Source organism: Marmota monax, unplaced genomic scaffold, assembly GCF_021218885.2.
Source record: "Marmota monax isolate L192 unplaced genomic scaffold, Marmota_monax_Labrador192_F-V1.1 WCK01_AAM20220418_F8-fsc00088, whole genome shotgun sequence".
In the NCBI taxonomy this organism is placed as follows: domain Eukaryota; kingdom Metazoa; phylum Chordata; class Mammalia; order Rodentia; family Sciuridae; genus Marmota; species Marmota monax.
In genome coordinates, this window is record NW_026694492.1 from 4,348,452 (window position 1) to 4,361,985 (window position 13,534).

Genomic DNA, 13,534 nt, shown 5'->3' on the forward strand with positions numbered 1-13,534 from the left:
TACCACTATCACCTTTAATTCTAGCAGAGATCAATTCTGCCTTGTTCATAAAAATAAAGATGCTGTATTTAACTTGTTACTGCTTCTTCTTCTTCTTCTTTTTTTTTTTTTTTTAAGGTTCCTTCTGTGTGTCGCCAAGAGAAATCCAGAAATAAGCAGACACCAAAAAAAGTTCTCTTGCTGCTATACATTGTTAACGTTATCTATCTGCCCAGTGGGCTACTGGGGAGGGGGCCACCAGCCTGACAAGCCAAATTTTAGGGGGTTTTGGGAGAAGGTAGAGTAGAAATAGGGTGAGAGGGTGGAATTTTAAAAAGAAAAATGACACTCAGGCATTCAAACAGAAGAAGACCTTACCCATGGCACTACTGTGAAGAGGCCTCCGTCGGGGGTTATTGCTAGAATACTGATAGTACTGGGAGCCTGGTTTGGTGGGCGAAAGGGTTCCTGGATTGCCCATATCCATGTCCCCTCCAAGGAGACTCTGCTAAAAGGTTAAGAAGAAGAAACAAACACATAAGTTTACTTCTTGACATTCACCACCCCTCAACTGATTGCTAGTACTATTTAGACCCAAGCAATAGAGAAAACAGCATCTGCTGAGCTGAGACAATTACCAAAACACAAACCAAAAAGGAAAAGCAGTCTAGGAAGCGATCCCCAAGTTTACCCATTTGCATTCTTCACTTTTGAGAGGGAGGTATGATTCCCTTTAAACCACGTATTCTTTAAATCTTTTCAGATGACTCATGTTTTAATTTCATATGAAAATGGCATTTCTGAAAGAGGGGTGTTTTCTTTCTCTAGACTGAGGCTCATATCTGGGAACTATTCATGCCCTTCCTTCACAAGACCAACAAGAATCTCATTTTTCGAACTTGCCCCGGCTGCGCACACTGGGGCAAGTGTGCCCGATCCACACCAGTAAGAACCCTGTCCCTCTGCCCCCGCACGCCATGATCCTCCGTGAATCCATACGGCACCCACAGACTTGAAAACACCAGCTGAACCAACTTGCATCATTTTAGAAAAAGTAGGCATTCTAAGCTCACAGGAACAAATCAAAGAACTTTAGAATGCTCTCTTGAGGACTATCGGAAGCTAAACACATCCCCACAGATTAAACATTTACCTGAATACTAGAAAACTTTCACAAATATCATTAACTTATCACAGTGTGACAAATTACTACACTTTCAAAAATGATGACATCAGAAAGATTATATAATATCACATTTTCTAAATGCTACATAGAAACTTACCCATAATATATAAATCGCCTGATTATACTCTGCATTGAACACATTGTTCTTTTAATTATTCTGATATGCAATAAAACAAGTGTAGATAGTACCATTTATATTAAGAACAAATTTACTGTTTAATAAAGAAATTTTAAAATTAAGTACTAAAAATCTAACTTTATCGTTACTTGTAATCAACTTTTACTGACTGAACTAATTACTGTCCTTGATAAAGTACAGAATGTGTTTTCCCTAATCTAAATTCTAATCACCATGTCACTCACAACAGACTTAGGGATGCTTCACTAACACACTATTCACATGCAAAATACTCTAAATAGGCCAATTATGACTCTGCCCCTGTTCCCTGGTTAACCCGCTGAGAACTGAAAAATTTCACAAGGCAGTCACCAACTAAAACAAAGGGTCCTTGTTTTAAATTAAGACAGTCTTTTTGATTCCTAAATAGCTCAACAAAGTGGCATGTCCTCTAGTGAAAGCAGTTGGTCAAATATGACCCATAAGCTGGAAAATCAAAAATTCAAACCTCCCCTTTCCACCGCCATATCGCTAAATATCATAGAGTCCTCTCTACTGCGAGGGGTTTTTGTGAGTGTTGGATGAGTAATATATAAAGGACTAATCAGCTGCTGACAGGCCTGCCGTCACTGCTCCCAGTGCACGACTTTTTCAAGGGGTACATAAAAAACATTATTTTAAAATAAAAACCTGAAGATGAGATATGAAAGTTGAAAGCACATACTGAGTAATCGTTGCTAGCATCTTAAGATTTACCACATAAATAGCTGGTAAAAAACGATTCTTTGCCAGATGAAAACCTGACCTCTGCATGCTCAACCACTGCCTCTCAGGAACTTCAGACAGACACTGAAATGCTGCCCCCCAGGGCAGACTGAAATGTAGAACTCACTATCACAAAGTTTTCTATCAGCTGAGAATCTAACAGTACAACATCATTTTTTTTTTTTTAATATAAGTTTAGGAGCTTTATTCAAAAATTTAAAAATTTCAACCTGAAATTTCACACTGGGCAATTTTTATTAACAAAGTATGTATATTTAAGTCTTCCAAAGTTTTCTTTGACATTTCCAATGAGAATGCTTCAGATGATCTGAAGTCACAAGCTCCAGACAGTTTGGTAAATCTGAGTCTTTATTTCATTGGAAAAAGGAAGTTTGAAAATGATATTATTATTATTATTATTATTATTATTATTATTATTATTATTATCATCATCATCATCATCAACAACAACTCATTTTGCAGCACTGGGGATCAAATCCAGGCTTCCTGCATGCTAGGCAAGTCTCTACGCTGAATTACATCCCTAGCCCCATGGAAATCATATTATTGATAACTTTGTATTTACCAAGAGTATAAGCATTGTATTGACAGACATTACCCTATTTCTCTACTTTTCTTTTCCCTAAATAACATACAAAATATGCAGAAAAGGGCTCAGCAAATAAGCTGAGATGCTTGTTTCTCTTTTTAATGAGCCTAACCACTGGTTAATTCCTGTTGGTCTTGGTGGCAAAGGTTTCACTCTCAGGAAAGTAAATGCATTTAACGGGTCAACCTAAAAGCAAACACGCTTGTTACCCTGGGTTTTAACAGCATTCACAATAGAGTTGTTCAAAATATAAAATGATAGCCGAAAAACAGCTAACTGGTTGTGGCTGACCTCATTGTTGTTCATTTAAAAGAAAATCATTTCATGGGCCAGTCATAAATAAATCAACTCTTGCATATGAAGCCACATGAACTGTGCACAATACAAAGACCAGATAGCCCTTCATCACACTTAGTGGCTCCTGCTAACCACCCACCCCCGAAAAAAAAGCACATTCCTGTTTCTTTCTCTTTAAACCTGTTTGTTCCTATTTCTTTTTCACTTGGACAATAGAATCATTCTTCTAAAGCAACAAAAATAAACATTTCCTCACACTTAAGGGGATCCTAATCACCCCCTTAGGGAAAATGAAGATAAAAATATATGTGTTCTTATTGTAAAGTATACTTGTAAAATGAACAATGACCATTTACTATTGTTTGGTCTTTATGTCATACACTTAACTCTTTGTAGCCTTGAGGGGGGGAAAAAGTTCCACTGGCTGAAAAGCCTGACTTTGTGAATTTAAAAAAGTTAATGGCATTTAATCTAAAAATGGAGAAGGCATTCATTTATGAATTCATTATGAATTCATTTATGAATTTACCTACATGTATCTACAGCTCTGAAGACAAGTTTATGTTTAATGAAAGTCAAGTTCGGAAGCTCAAAATGGGCCAATTCGTCCTTGCCTTAAATAGGATTATAAAGGCTTTAGGCTCTTCACGTTGTGCAACCTGGCTCTGCGGTTACCCTGGGTCCCAGGAGCAAGCAGACCAAGTCTGCCAGGAAACACTGGAAACAAGATGTGGCCTCTCAGAGAACTAACCTGTAAATCTTACACCCATGGGTTAGCATTTTGCTTAACTGTCTGCAATTTGATGAGACAAGCCCTTCCCCCTGTTCACTCCTTTCATCCACAGGCAAACAATCTCAAGACTTGAAATACCCTACCCAAAGAGTAAAATACACTCACTTTTTCAACCGGCTTTCAATGTTTGAGATTCACCCCCTGCAACCCATTCTCCAGCAAAGAGCCAATTTTAGCATAGCCATTCAAAGGCCAAAGGCAGCATTCTTTGAGGATCTGTTTCAATTAAAATTTTTGTTTGTTTTACATCAGATCTGGGCCTCAGACTGTCCTTCTCACACTGTCTCAATCCTGCCCCTATTGCTTTTAGGGGGAGCATCTTAACATCCTTGATCAAACACTAAACTTTGCTTATGCAACCAGGAATGCAAACCATGAATTAAACTTAAGAAACAGAAAAGCAACATATATCTCAAATTAGATTTATAACTGAATGGTAATTAAAAATAGAACTAACTGCTTGAAGCTTAAATTATCAACTTTTTTTTTCTTGTTAAACTAAAATCATCTCGCTCTGAACTATTATTTCATTTCAGTCAGCTCTTTAAATGTAATGGGTGGGTGGTTCATTTCTAAAAAGGAAGATTATATTTGCCCTTAATTATAGATATGAGTGAGATCAGAGTACGATGAACGCTGCTTTGGGGGTTTAAAATTAATTCATCTAATAGGTGAATGACCTTGAATATTAGAGTTGGGGTCTGGGATGGGGGGAAAAAAGAAAAAAAAAAGTGGAAGGGTTAAAAAAAAATCTCTGGGGAAAAAATGTGCCCCTGGTTTTTGGGGCTTTCTCTGATTTTGCGTCACTGCCATCACGGTGTGATCAGATATCAGACACAACATCTTGGGGGGATGTTGTAGAACAGAGAAAAGCAGTCTCAGATGAAACCAGATTAAGCTCCTTTTCTGAACTATTGCCAAATGCTTGTGAGTCTAATTCATGTTTGGGTATTCTAGTACTCACACAGCTGCAATTCCATTGTTTCATCACAAACCTAAGTGATGTATAGTGGCTTTGTATGGTGAACTGACTCTAGAAAGCCAGGGATTTTTAATGTTAATATGGAAATAAATTCTGAACTAGAAAACTTATGAACACTGGATATTTGTGTAGGTACCCCATAGAGTTTGCAGTGGTACATGCAAAATACACAGGGAGAGAAATCACAACTTGGATTTGTTCAAAACACTTTTTTTTTTTTTTAAATCACAACTGAGGTCATTGCTACACAGCTAATTCTGCACAGAATTGGGTTTTCAAAGACACTGCTGAATAAGATTCCTAGCAGCTATGGGGAAGTTTTTTGCAAATCCCTGTCGAATAGCTGCTGCTGAATTTGCCATTCTGACCACAGAAGGGCCATTGCTGACTTACTATAGTAGCAGGAGGGGGCGATAATTTTGCTGCTGTTGGCACTTACTCTGCAACCTAGAATATATCTTGCACCAAAGGGTAATGAAGAACACAATATTTCCACCTGTCCACTTTTGAACTTCAAAGCTCAAAACTGAAGGTCAGTCTTTGGACAGTCTTTATTCCTGATCCCCGAAGACTCTGGAAGGCACCTTTCTAGTTTATTTAGATTTCTGCCCTATGCTTGGTTTCAACAAAGACGACTGGGGAAACTTGGAAAGACAAGATGGTAGAGATAACTTTCATTATCAGGGACTTAACAGATTGTCAATCTGTTGCAGGGAAACGCAAATTATTGACTTTATCATTTAGCAAATAGTTTCTTTGAAGGGCTACTGGTCAGTGATTTTTTTTTTAATTTCTATGTTAAACATGTAATGCACATTGTATTTGGTAACAAGTCTCAAGTCGAACTCCAGTGTACAAGAAGGAAAAGCTTAAGGTAAGCAGATGAGTTAGAACCCCAGCTCAGAGTCACACAAGCAATGGGATTACGGGTTAGTTACACAATTGCTCAAGACCACACTCCTCTCCTCTGTAGAAAGGTCCTAGTAAAACCTGTACTATGGAACAGTTATCAGATGAAATAACACATACAGAATGTCCAGCAGAGCTGGTGCACAGCCTAAGCCCAGGCTCCCTTCCTCTGTCCTCAACTCACAGACTACATTAGAATCACTGATTATTATTTAAAAGATTCATCCAAACTGTGAACAATTGCCAGATCCTCTATTCCACTTTCAGATCAAAAGTCCGCACTATAATATGACAGAGAAGTAACTACAAAAGCTGAAAAGGAGTTAAATATGGGAGTCTATGTAAACAGTGGTGGTAGTCTCAAGGCCTAGATCTACACTGGCAAAAAGAAATGACTAGCTTTCCCCCTCATATTTAATAAAGATCTCGATAATTTGAGTTTAAGTGGCCATTTTCCTGGAACTGCCACTAGGATTACTTCAGTGGCTCATTTAATTTTGCTTTTCCAGGCATGAGCAAACTGCTACTGTTAATTCAACTATATGTGAGATCAAAATTAGTTAACAATTAACCAACTCAGTATACGAAAAAAGGAATGTTCCGTATGTGATAAAATTTTATCCATTGTGATGTTAAATAAATTAAAATTTTTTTACTGCATTAACTGCTGATAAATGAAGTACAGTATAGTCCAATTTTGTATTTTTCCCCTTGCAAAGTCAATTACAGACATTTAATGAGTATATACGTGTTTACATGATACTTATCAAGCACTTTTTTTTAATCTTTTGCTTCTCCCATGAGGTGTCTCTCTCTCTCTCTCTCTCTCTCTCACACACACACACACACACACACACACGTAAATCAATGAATACACTTCATCTCTCTCTCTCTCTCTCTCTCTCTCTCTCACACACACACACACACACACACGTAAATCAATGAATACACTCCATAGTTTTGTTTGGGAATCTGCATAACTCACAAAGAATTAATGGACCTTGAACAAAATTATTTATTTTAGTAGTGATTATATTTTAACAAACATTCAAAAATTTGAAATACATTGTCTTTCTTTATAAAGAAACACAACACCTTATATTTAAACGCTATAATGTGATGCAAAGGTTGCCATGGCAACTATTACTTAATGTATAACACAGTAATAGTCAAGTAAAAACTCATGCATTTTGGTATGAAAATTACAACTGCCCAAGGGCTGGCAAGATTTATGCATTCACCTATTTGACTACTTCTCAAATTAAAAAAAAATACATTATTTATTGTATACTCTAAAGTGAGAAGGGTTTGCTGTGGTTTCTGAAAATCCATTCTGGAATCCCAGGTCATTTATTACATATTAAAAAGGGGATTATATTTGTTGTTGGGAAGGGAGAAATTTAGCAAAGCAAAACATTAAAGCAATCAGAAATTTAGAATAAAACTGGATTTGAGAAAATCTTAGGTAAACAATACAGAATTTAAGACACCTACCTTCCTGTCAGTACAAGCTTCTTCTCAGTTCAGGAAGTTCATTTAATATATAATTCAATAAATAGTGATTTGAAATCGTATAGCCACTTCTTGCCTTAAAATGTTTTCCTTCAGCAATTTTGTGCCAAAGTAAAAATAGAACAATTTGAATACACCCTGTTAATGTACCAGGAAATTAGCACCAACTCTCCCATAAACATAAACATGTGGCTATTATAAACGTGCTAGGAAGTATATTTGGCCATGTTACTATTTAAATAAAATAAAGGAATATCAAACTGTCACATGTCAGTCTTCATCATGTTGGGTGGGAAAAGTTCCATTTCAAGGTTATTGTAAATGTCTGCCCCTCTGGGGAAGAAGCTATAAAAACTATTTTTATGGGACTGTCCTCTCTGGGAACAGGGACAAGGGTCTCCTTAAGGCGGCTTTCCCAGCACCTCATCGAGGTGCTCAACTCTCATCTAATGGCCCACTTTATAAGATATCACACTAAAATAAAGGGTACCAAGGTCTTCACCCGTACGTATGGTGACAAGCCTACACAGGATGTGAGGAAATTAAGACCCCGTGGATGGTAGGAAAGGCCTGTGGCGTCTTCCCTCATCCTGAAACCCTGACCATCCTTCAGGAGCCAGGCACAGCCTCCTGATCCACGTGCATTCACTCTTCACCGCCCAACATTCTTTTTCTTAATGTGTAGATCATCAAGAATGTGTGGCATGTGGCCAAACTAGGTTACGTGCTGGTTGGAAGAGGAAATGACATCATTCGTGTTGTAACTCACGGCAGTGCCTAGCAGAGAGCATTGTCATGGCAAAGGCTCACTAAATATGGAAGTGAATGCAGAACTATTGCTGCCGATCAAACCAAGGACTTAAATGAACTGCTGTGCTCTCATTATTTTAGCCTCAATCCATTCCTTTATACATTCCAATTGCTGTTGCTGCTAATACTAATAGCCACGGTAGTAGGAGCAGAGGCCAGAGTCATAATGTGGAGATGGAGGAGGACGCGTGTGACTCCAAGAGCAGGGGCCAGGGAAGTGGGTGTAGTCACAGCTACAACTACCTGAATGAGTGCTGAGTGTCAGGACAAGGACAGGCACTTTACCTACAAGCAAGGCAGCTGCTCCAGGCAGATGGGGCCATTTAGAGTGGTTATGTGACCTGGCTGAGGCCAGGAGGCTGGCAAGCAGAGGAGCCAGTCAGACTTGACTTTGATGCCCATGCTTATTGTCTACTCCACCCCCCACTCCTCTTTCTATTTGTGCACTTGATTTTTATACCCCATCCCACCGTCTGAGCATCACCCGGAGTTGCCTGTTCTCATTGGTGCATCTTAACATCCACTAAAAGCTCATCCCTGCGGGTGGGATACAGCTCAGCACTAGAGCAAGTGCTGAGCATGTGTGACGCCCTGGGTTCAACCTCCCTCATCAAAAAACATATAAATAAATAAATAAAAATTGGGCGGGGAGGAAAAAAAGGACAAGTTCATCCCTGACACTGCCTGCAGAGGAGCAAATCAAACTCATGAGAATAGGGCAGGCCACTTACCTCTGGGATAACCTGGACAATCTAACATTGGTAGCTTCAGGCTCCTTGCCTGGGAAATGATGGTATGTTGACTCCCACCCACTGTGAGCATCGACTTAGAGAATATAAGTGCCTAGCACGGTTCCTAGTACTTACTGAGCATTTATAACTGGATAAGAAGTAGTCATTGTACTTGTTATAAAATATCTTATGATAGATTAATGCACTACTTTATTATATAAGACTGCAAGTTTGAAATAACTAGTAAGATGTATTCCACATTAGTAATACATGCATGTATTATATATATTTGCCACAGGCCAGGGAAGGCCAGGCTGAGGAGCAACATGCCCTCTCCACAGCTGAATCTTATTCTTGCGCCTGGCCTGAAAGCTCCCACTGCCTCGACTCCTCTCTCCATAGCCTCCTGTTCCTTCCTTCTAAAGTTGATTTCCACAGTGTGTCAATCATCTTCCCTAATGAGGTTCAAACTATTGTTCTTCTCTTTATGATCATTCCTCAGGATTATTTCGTCCCCACCACAGTTGTCTCTCATTTCAGTCCTCTTCTTCCCTTCTAGACTTTCTCTTCCACTTGATGTGAAAATCTCAACGGTGGCAACATTCATCACCCTGTACAGAGAGTCACTGTTTATGCGTCTGATTTCTCCCTTCTGATCTGTGGGTCCCTCAGGGGCAGAAAGTGAGCTCCGTCATCTTTGCGTCCCTGGCATCTGGCAGTGTGGGGCCTTGGTTCATTGTATGCCCTCTGTAAATGCCAACTGGCTGAGTTAATTAACTGTGGAAGATGCTTACACGATTTCCACTGCTACTGTCATGAAGATGACTTCTCCATCTCCGTCCCAGTAGACGCATAACTCCTGCACCTCTATGTTCAGTGAATCTCGTCCTCAGCTCGTCTCCTTCCACCCCACAAATGCTTCATGTAAAAACCTAAAATCTGACTCCTAATGTGCCAAAGGCTCAACACATCTTCTTCCACAAAACTTCTGCATTCAACTTATTCCCTCAGCCCTTTAAGGGATATTTGAACCGTCAGCATTTGTAAAGTCTAAGAAGGAATTAGTTGGACGCTTATCTGAACACAGGTGTGAAGGTCTAACCTTTGTTTCAATCTATGATTTGTTTGACTAAAAAATGGTTAAATGTCCCTAAGTATACTGGTTGTTCAAGGGTTCTTCACTCACCCCAAAGCCAGGTTCTGGAGAGAACCTGAACAGCTGGGGAAACAGGCACACTTGGGATGAAGAGACTTCACCATCCACACACCTCCAACAGAGAAGGCTCCGGCAGAGAGGAACAAAGGCCAGACAGAGAAAGCCATGGTGCTAGGAGCCTGTGAGGGATGTTATTCTAAGGAGCTCAGCACAGGAAACAGACTAGGAAGAGTCCCAGCAGCGGGCCAAGAAACTGCCCTCATTAGGGCCACCTTGACAGCACACCCAGCACTTAGATTCTACTTTCTTAACTGCTGACACCAAATTGGCTTTGATAAAATCAAAAACCACAGAGATGGCAGAGTAGACAGAATCAAGACAATCATGACAACAGTAAGTACCTTTATACATCTCACTCCTGGGTTTAAACCCAAAGGACTTGAAAACAGCATACAACAGTGTCGCAGTCACATCAATGTTTATAGCAGCTCAATTCACAATAGCTAAGCTATGGAACCAACCTATGTGCCCATCAACAGAAGAATGGAAAGAAAAGGTGGTATATATACACAATGGAATGTTACTCAGCCATAAAAATAATGACTTTATGACATTTGCCGGAAAATGGATGGATGTATAGACCATTATGCTAAGCGAATTAAGCCAATCCCCAAAAAACAATGGTCAAATGTTCTCTCTGGCATGTGAATGCTAACACACAACAAAGCAGGGGCAGACAGAAGTTCAGTAGATTAGACACAGGGGACAGGACTAGGAAAGACAGTGGAATGAATCCCACTTTATTTTCCTACGTTCATATGTAAATACACCATAGTGAATCTCCACATCATGTTCAACCATAAGACTGGGATCCTAATTAGAAAAAGATGTACTCCATGTTTGTATCTCTATGTCAAAATATACTCTGTCATATATAACTAAAAAGAAAAAGGAAAAAAACTGAGCTCCAAAATAACACAAAGTTTTGAGACATTTGTTCCTATGGAGGGAAATGGCCTAAATCTTTCTTACGAGACTTTTTTTGGGGGGTGGGGGCAGGTACAGGGGGTGATCTCAGGGGCACTCAACCACTAAGCCACATCCCCAGCCCTATATTGTATTTTATTTATAGGCAGAGTCTCACTGAGTTGCTTAGTGGCTCTCTTTTGCTGAGGCTGGCTTTGAACTTGCAATCCTCCTGCCTCAGCCTCCTGAGCTGCAGGGATTACAGGTGTGTGCCACAGCACCAGGTCAGAGATGGCTTTCTAAAACCCAGAGCTGCCCTTGTTCCCTCAAGCTCACAAACACTGAGCCCCACTCCATGCCCACAGCCAGGCTAGCCCCAGGGCTCCTGTCAGTCCTGAAAGGCGTGAAGTCCTTAAGCTGCCCGGAGCACCTGTCATTAGCCCATAGTTATCCTAAGCTCTAGGGACATGGAAGCTCCTCACACACACCTCAACGTGGTCTAAGAACAGTCCAAGCCAGAGGGAAGGACCTCTGTTGCCCTCCTTGCTCTCTCAAGCCTTGGCACCTTTACAAAGGCTGAGTTCTCTCCCTGGAGGCCCTTTCTTCCCATGCCACATTCCCAAGCCACTTCCAAACAACTGTGATGACCAGACCCAATGTCACCCTCTTGGCTGCTCCCTTCCCAGCACACCTGAGGACTGCAGGTCCCTCCTGAGGTTCACTGCCACTGCCCCTTCACAGTGCCTGGGTGGCACAGGCAGATGAGGAACCTCCCCACTCTGGAGTCCCAGGCAGGAGTCTGGAGACACCACTGCGTACTGTACGGCCAACGCCTACCCCACGGCCTCAGGTACCTCTCAGGTCCCGTGGCTTCCTTGAGTCCTCACAACCCCGTGAGGGAAGATCTTATTAATCCCACTTTACAAAGTGGCCAGAGGCAGAAAGAAGCTAAGCACCCACCCAAGATTTGAAAAATATGTTTAGAGGAATGAGTAACCAAACTGTGTCTCTTCCACTGACGTCCCTTGTGTCTTTTGGATTCTCATCATTCCTGGTCACCTCACATGGGACCTTCTCATCATGTGCTGGGACACCCCGCCCCTCCCCCACATCGCCTTCTCTCTTCTACCTCCAACCACAGTCAGCTTCAGAGCTCCCAAAAGGAATGCTGACCCTGACCTCTGGGAGCCACTGCCCTTCCCCCTGGAACCCCAGCCATCCCTCTCTGGAAACCCCATTCAGAACTCGCCAATGTCACTTGATCTTTCCTCTGGAGAGCAACTGGCCTCCAGTTATTGTGTTTACTGGAGATCCATGCACACAACTTTAGAAAGCAGCCTCAACGTTGTGTGTGAGAAAGACGAGACTAAAACAATGAGCAGACAGGTAACTTTATTTAAAAAAAAAAAAAAGCTAAAATAAGACTGCAAATTTTAACTTTCCTTAGAGAATATTCTGGAGCATTTATATCTATAAATACTCTCTTTTCTCTCTAAGGATGTAGGACAGGTATATTTTTATTATGTGTTCCCATAATACCTCATTATAAATATATTTAGATATCCAGCATGTGGCACTGACTTGCTCAACTAGTTCAGAAGCCAGTTTAACAGAAATTTTTTTTTAAAAAAAGGATTCAGCAGAATAAACACTTCCAAAAGATGGAAATAATCTTGTGTATCAATTTTTAAAAGAACCAGATACTTTAATTTTTCACACAAATATTCCCCAGAAAAGTACTTGCATAAAAGTAATCTGAGGACTCAAAATTTAACTTCAGACTTTTAAGGCAAAGCCAAACCAATCTCAAATAGAGGAAAAATGAGTGTGTATTGCACAGGAGAAGAACACAATTCTAAAATGATTCTGAAGCTTATCTGGAAAAATTAAACAATAATAGTTAAGATTTTTCAGATGAATTTTAGTTGGGAAACTATACAATATATACCATGTATAAAATATATATACTTATATATATATTAGAATAAATTAAAACAATACAGAAGTGGGGCCAAAACAGGAAGTATCAGAGAGATTTATGGTAGAAATATCACATAAAAATCAACAAGGAAATGATAAATTGTTCAATAAATGGTACCAAAAGTTTGCTCATCATTTGTAGGGGTGAAATTGAATTTTACGCTTTATGCTTTCTGCCAAAATATATTTATATGCAGAAGTTAAAATGTAAAAGCAAGAAAATAAAATGTAAGCAAAGAAATATTTAATTTTAAGGTAGAGACCTTTGTTAGCTATGACATTAGATCTATATATTAGATCTATACAAATTAGAGGAACACATTGAACCCATGGCTACCTACTTGTTTTCAAACCATTATTCACCTCATGGAGGGGTGGGGAAGTTGGGGAAAACCTTTGCAACAAATACTTCAAAGGAAAGATTAATATCCTTAATAAATAAAAAGCTCTTAGACTGCAATAAGAATAAAACCAAACAGAATGATGAAGAATATAAACTATTCCTTTCAAAAAGAAGAAATTTGAAATTTGGCCATAAATACAGGAAAAGCTGTTTGGCAAGTTAAAAATAACACAAATTTCAAACTGCCAGTGAGGAAGTTCACTTCCATAGATGGCTAAGAGGAATGTAATCTGGTATAAACTTTCTGGATGGCAATTTAAACGTACAGCAAAATTATTCTTAGTTTTTGATGATACTGGGGGAATGAACCAGGAGTGTGCTGCCTATAAGCAACATC

At 39.7% G+C, this 13,534-nt stretch overlaps 1 protein-coding gene across 16 annotated transcripts in view; it reads right to left on the reverse strand.

The window, feature by feature from the left end:
* Nucleotides 1–13,534, reverse strand: part of Tcf4 (transcription factor 4) — a 347,226-nt gene that overhangs the window by 124,341 nt on the left and 209,351 nt on the right. For 11 of the 16 annotated variants that reach the window (XM_046419428.2, XM_046419435.2, XM_058571344.1 and 8 more), the window contains one exon: nt 358–487. The exons of 3 other annotated variants lie outside the window; for them this stretch is intronic. In XM_046419428.2, coding sequence (XP_046275384.1) covers nt 358–487 — 130 coding nt within the window. The remainder of the gene's footprint in view (nt 1–357; nt 488–13,534) is intronic. 2 more of the 16 variants (XM_058571343.1, XM_058571340.1) reach the window with 1 other exon arrangement.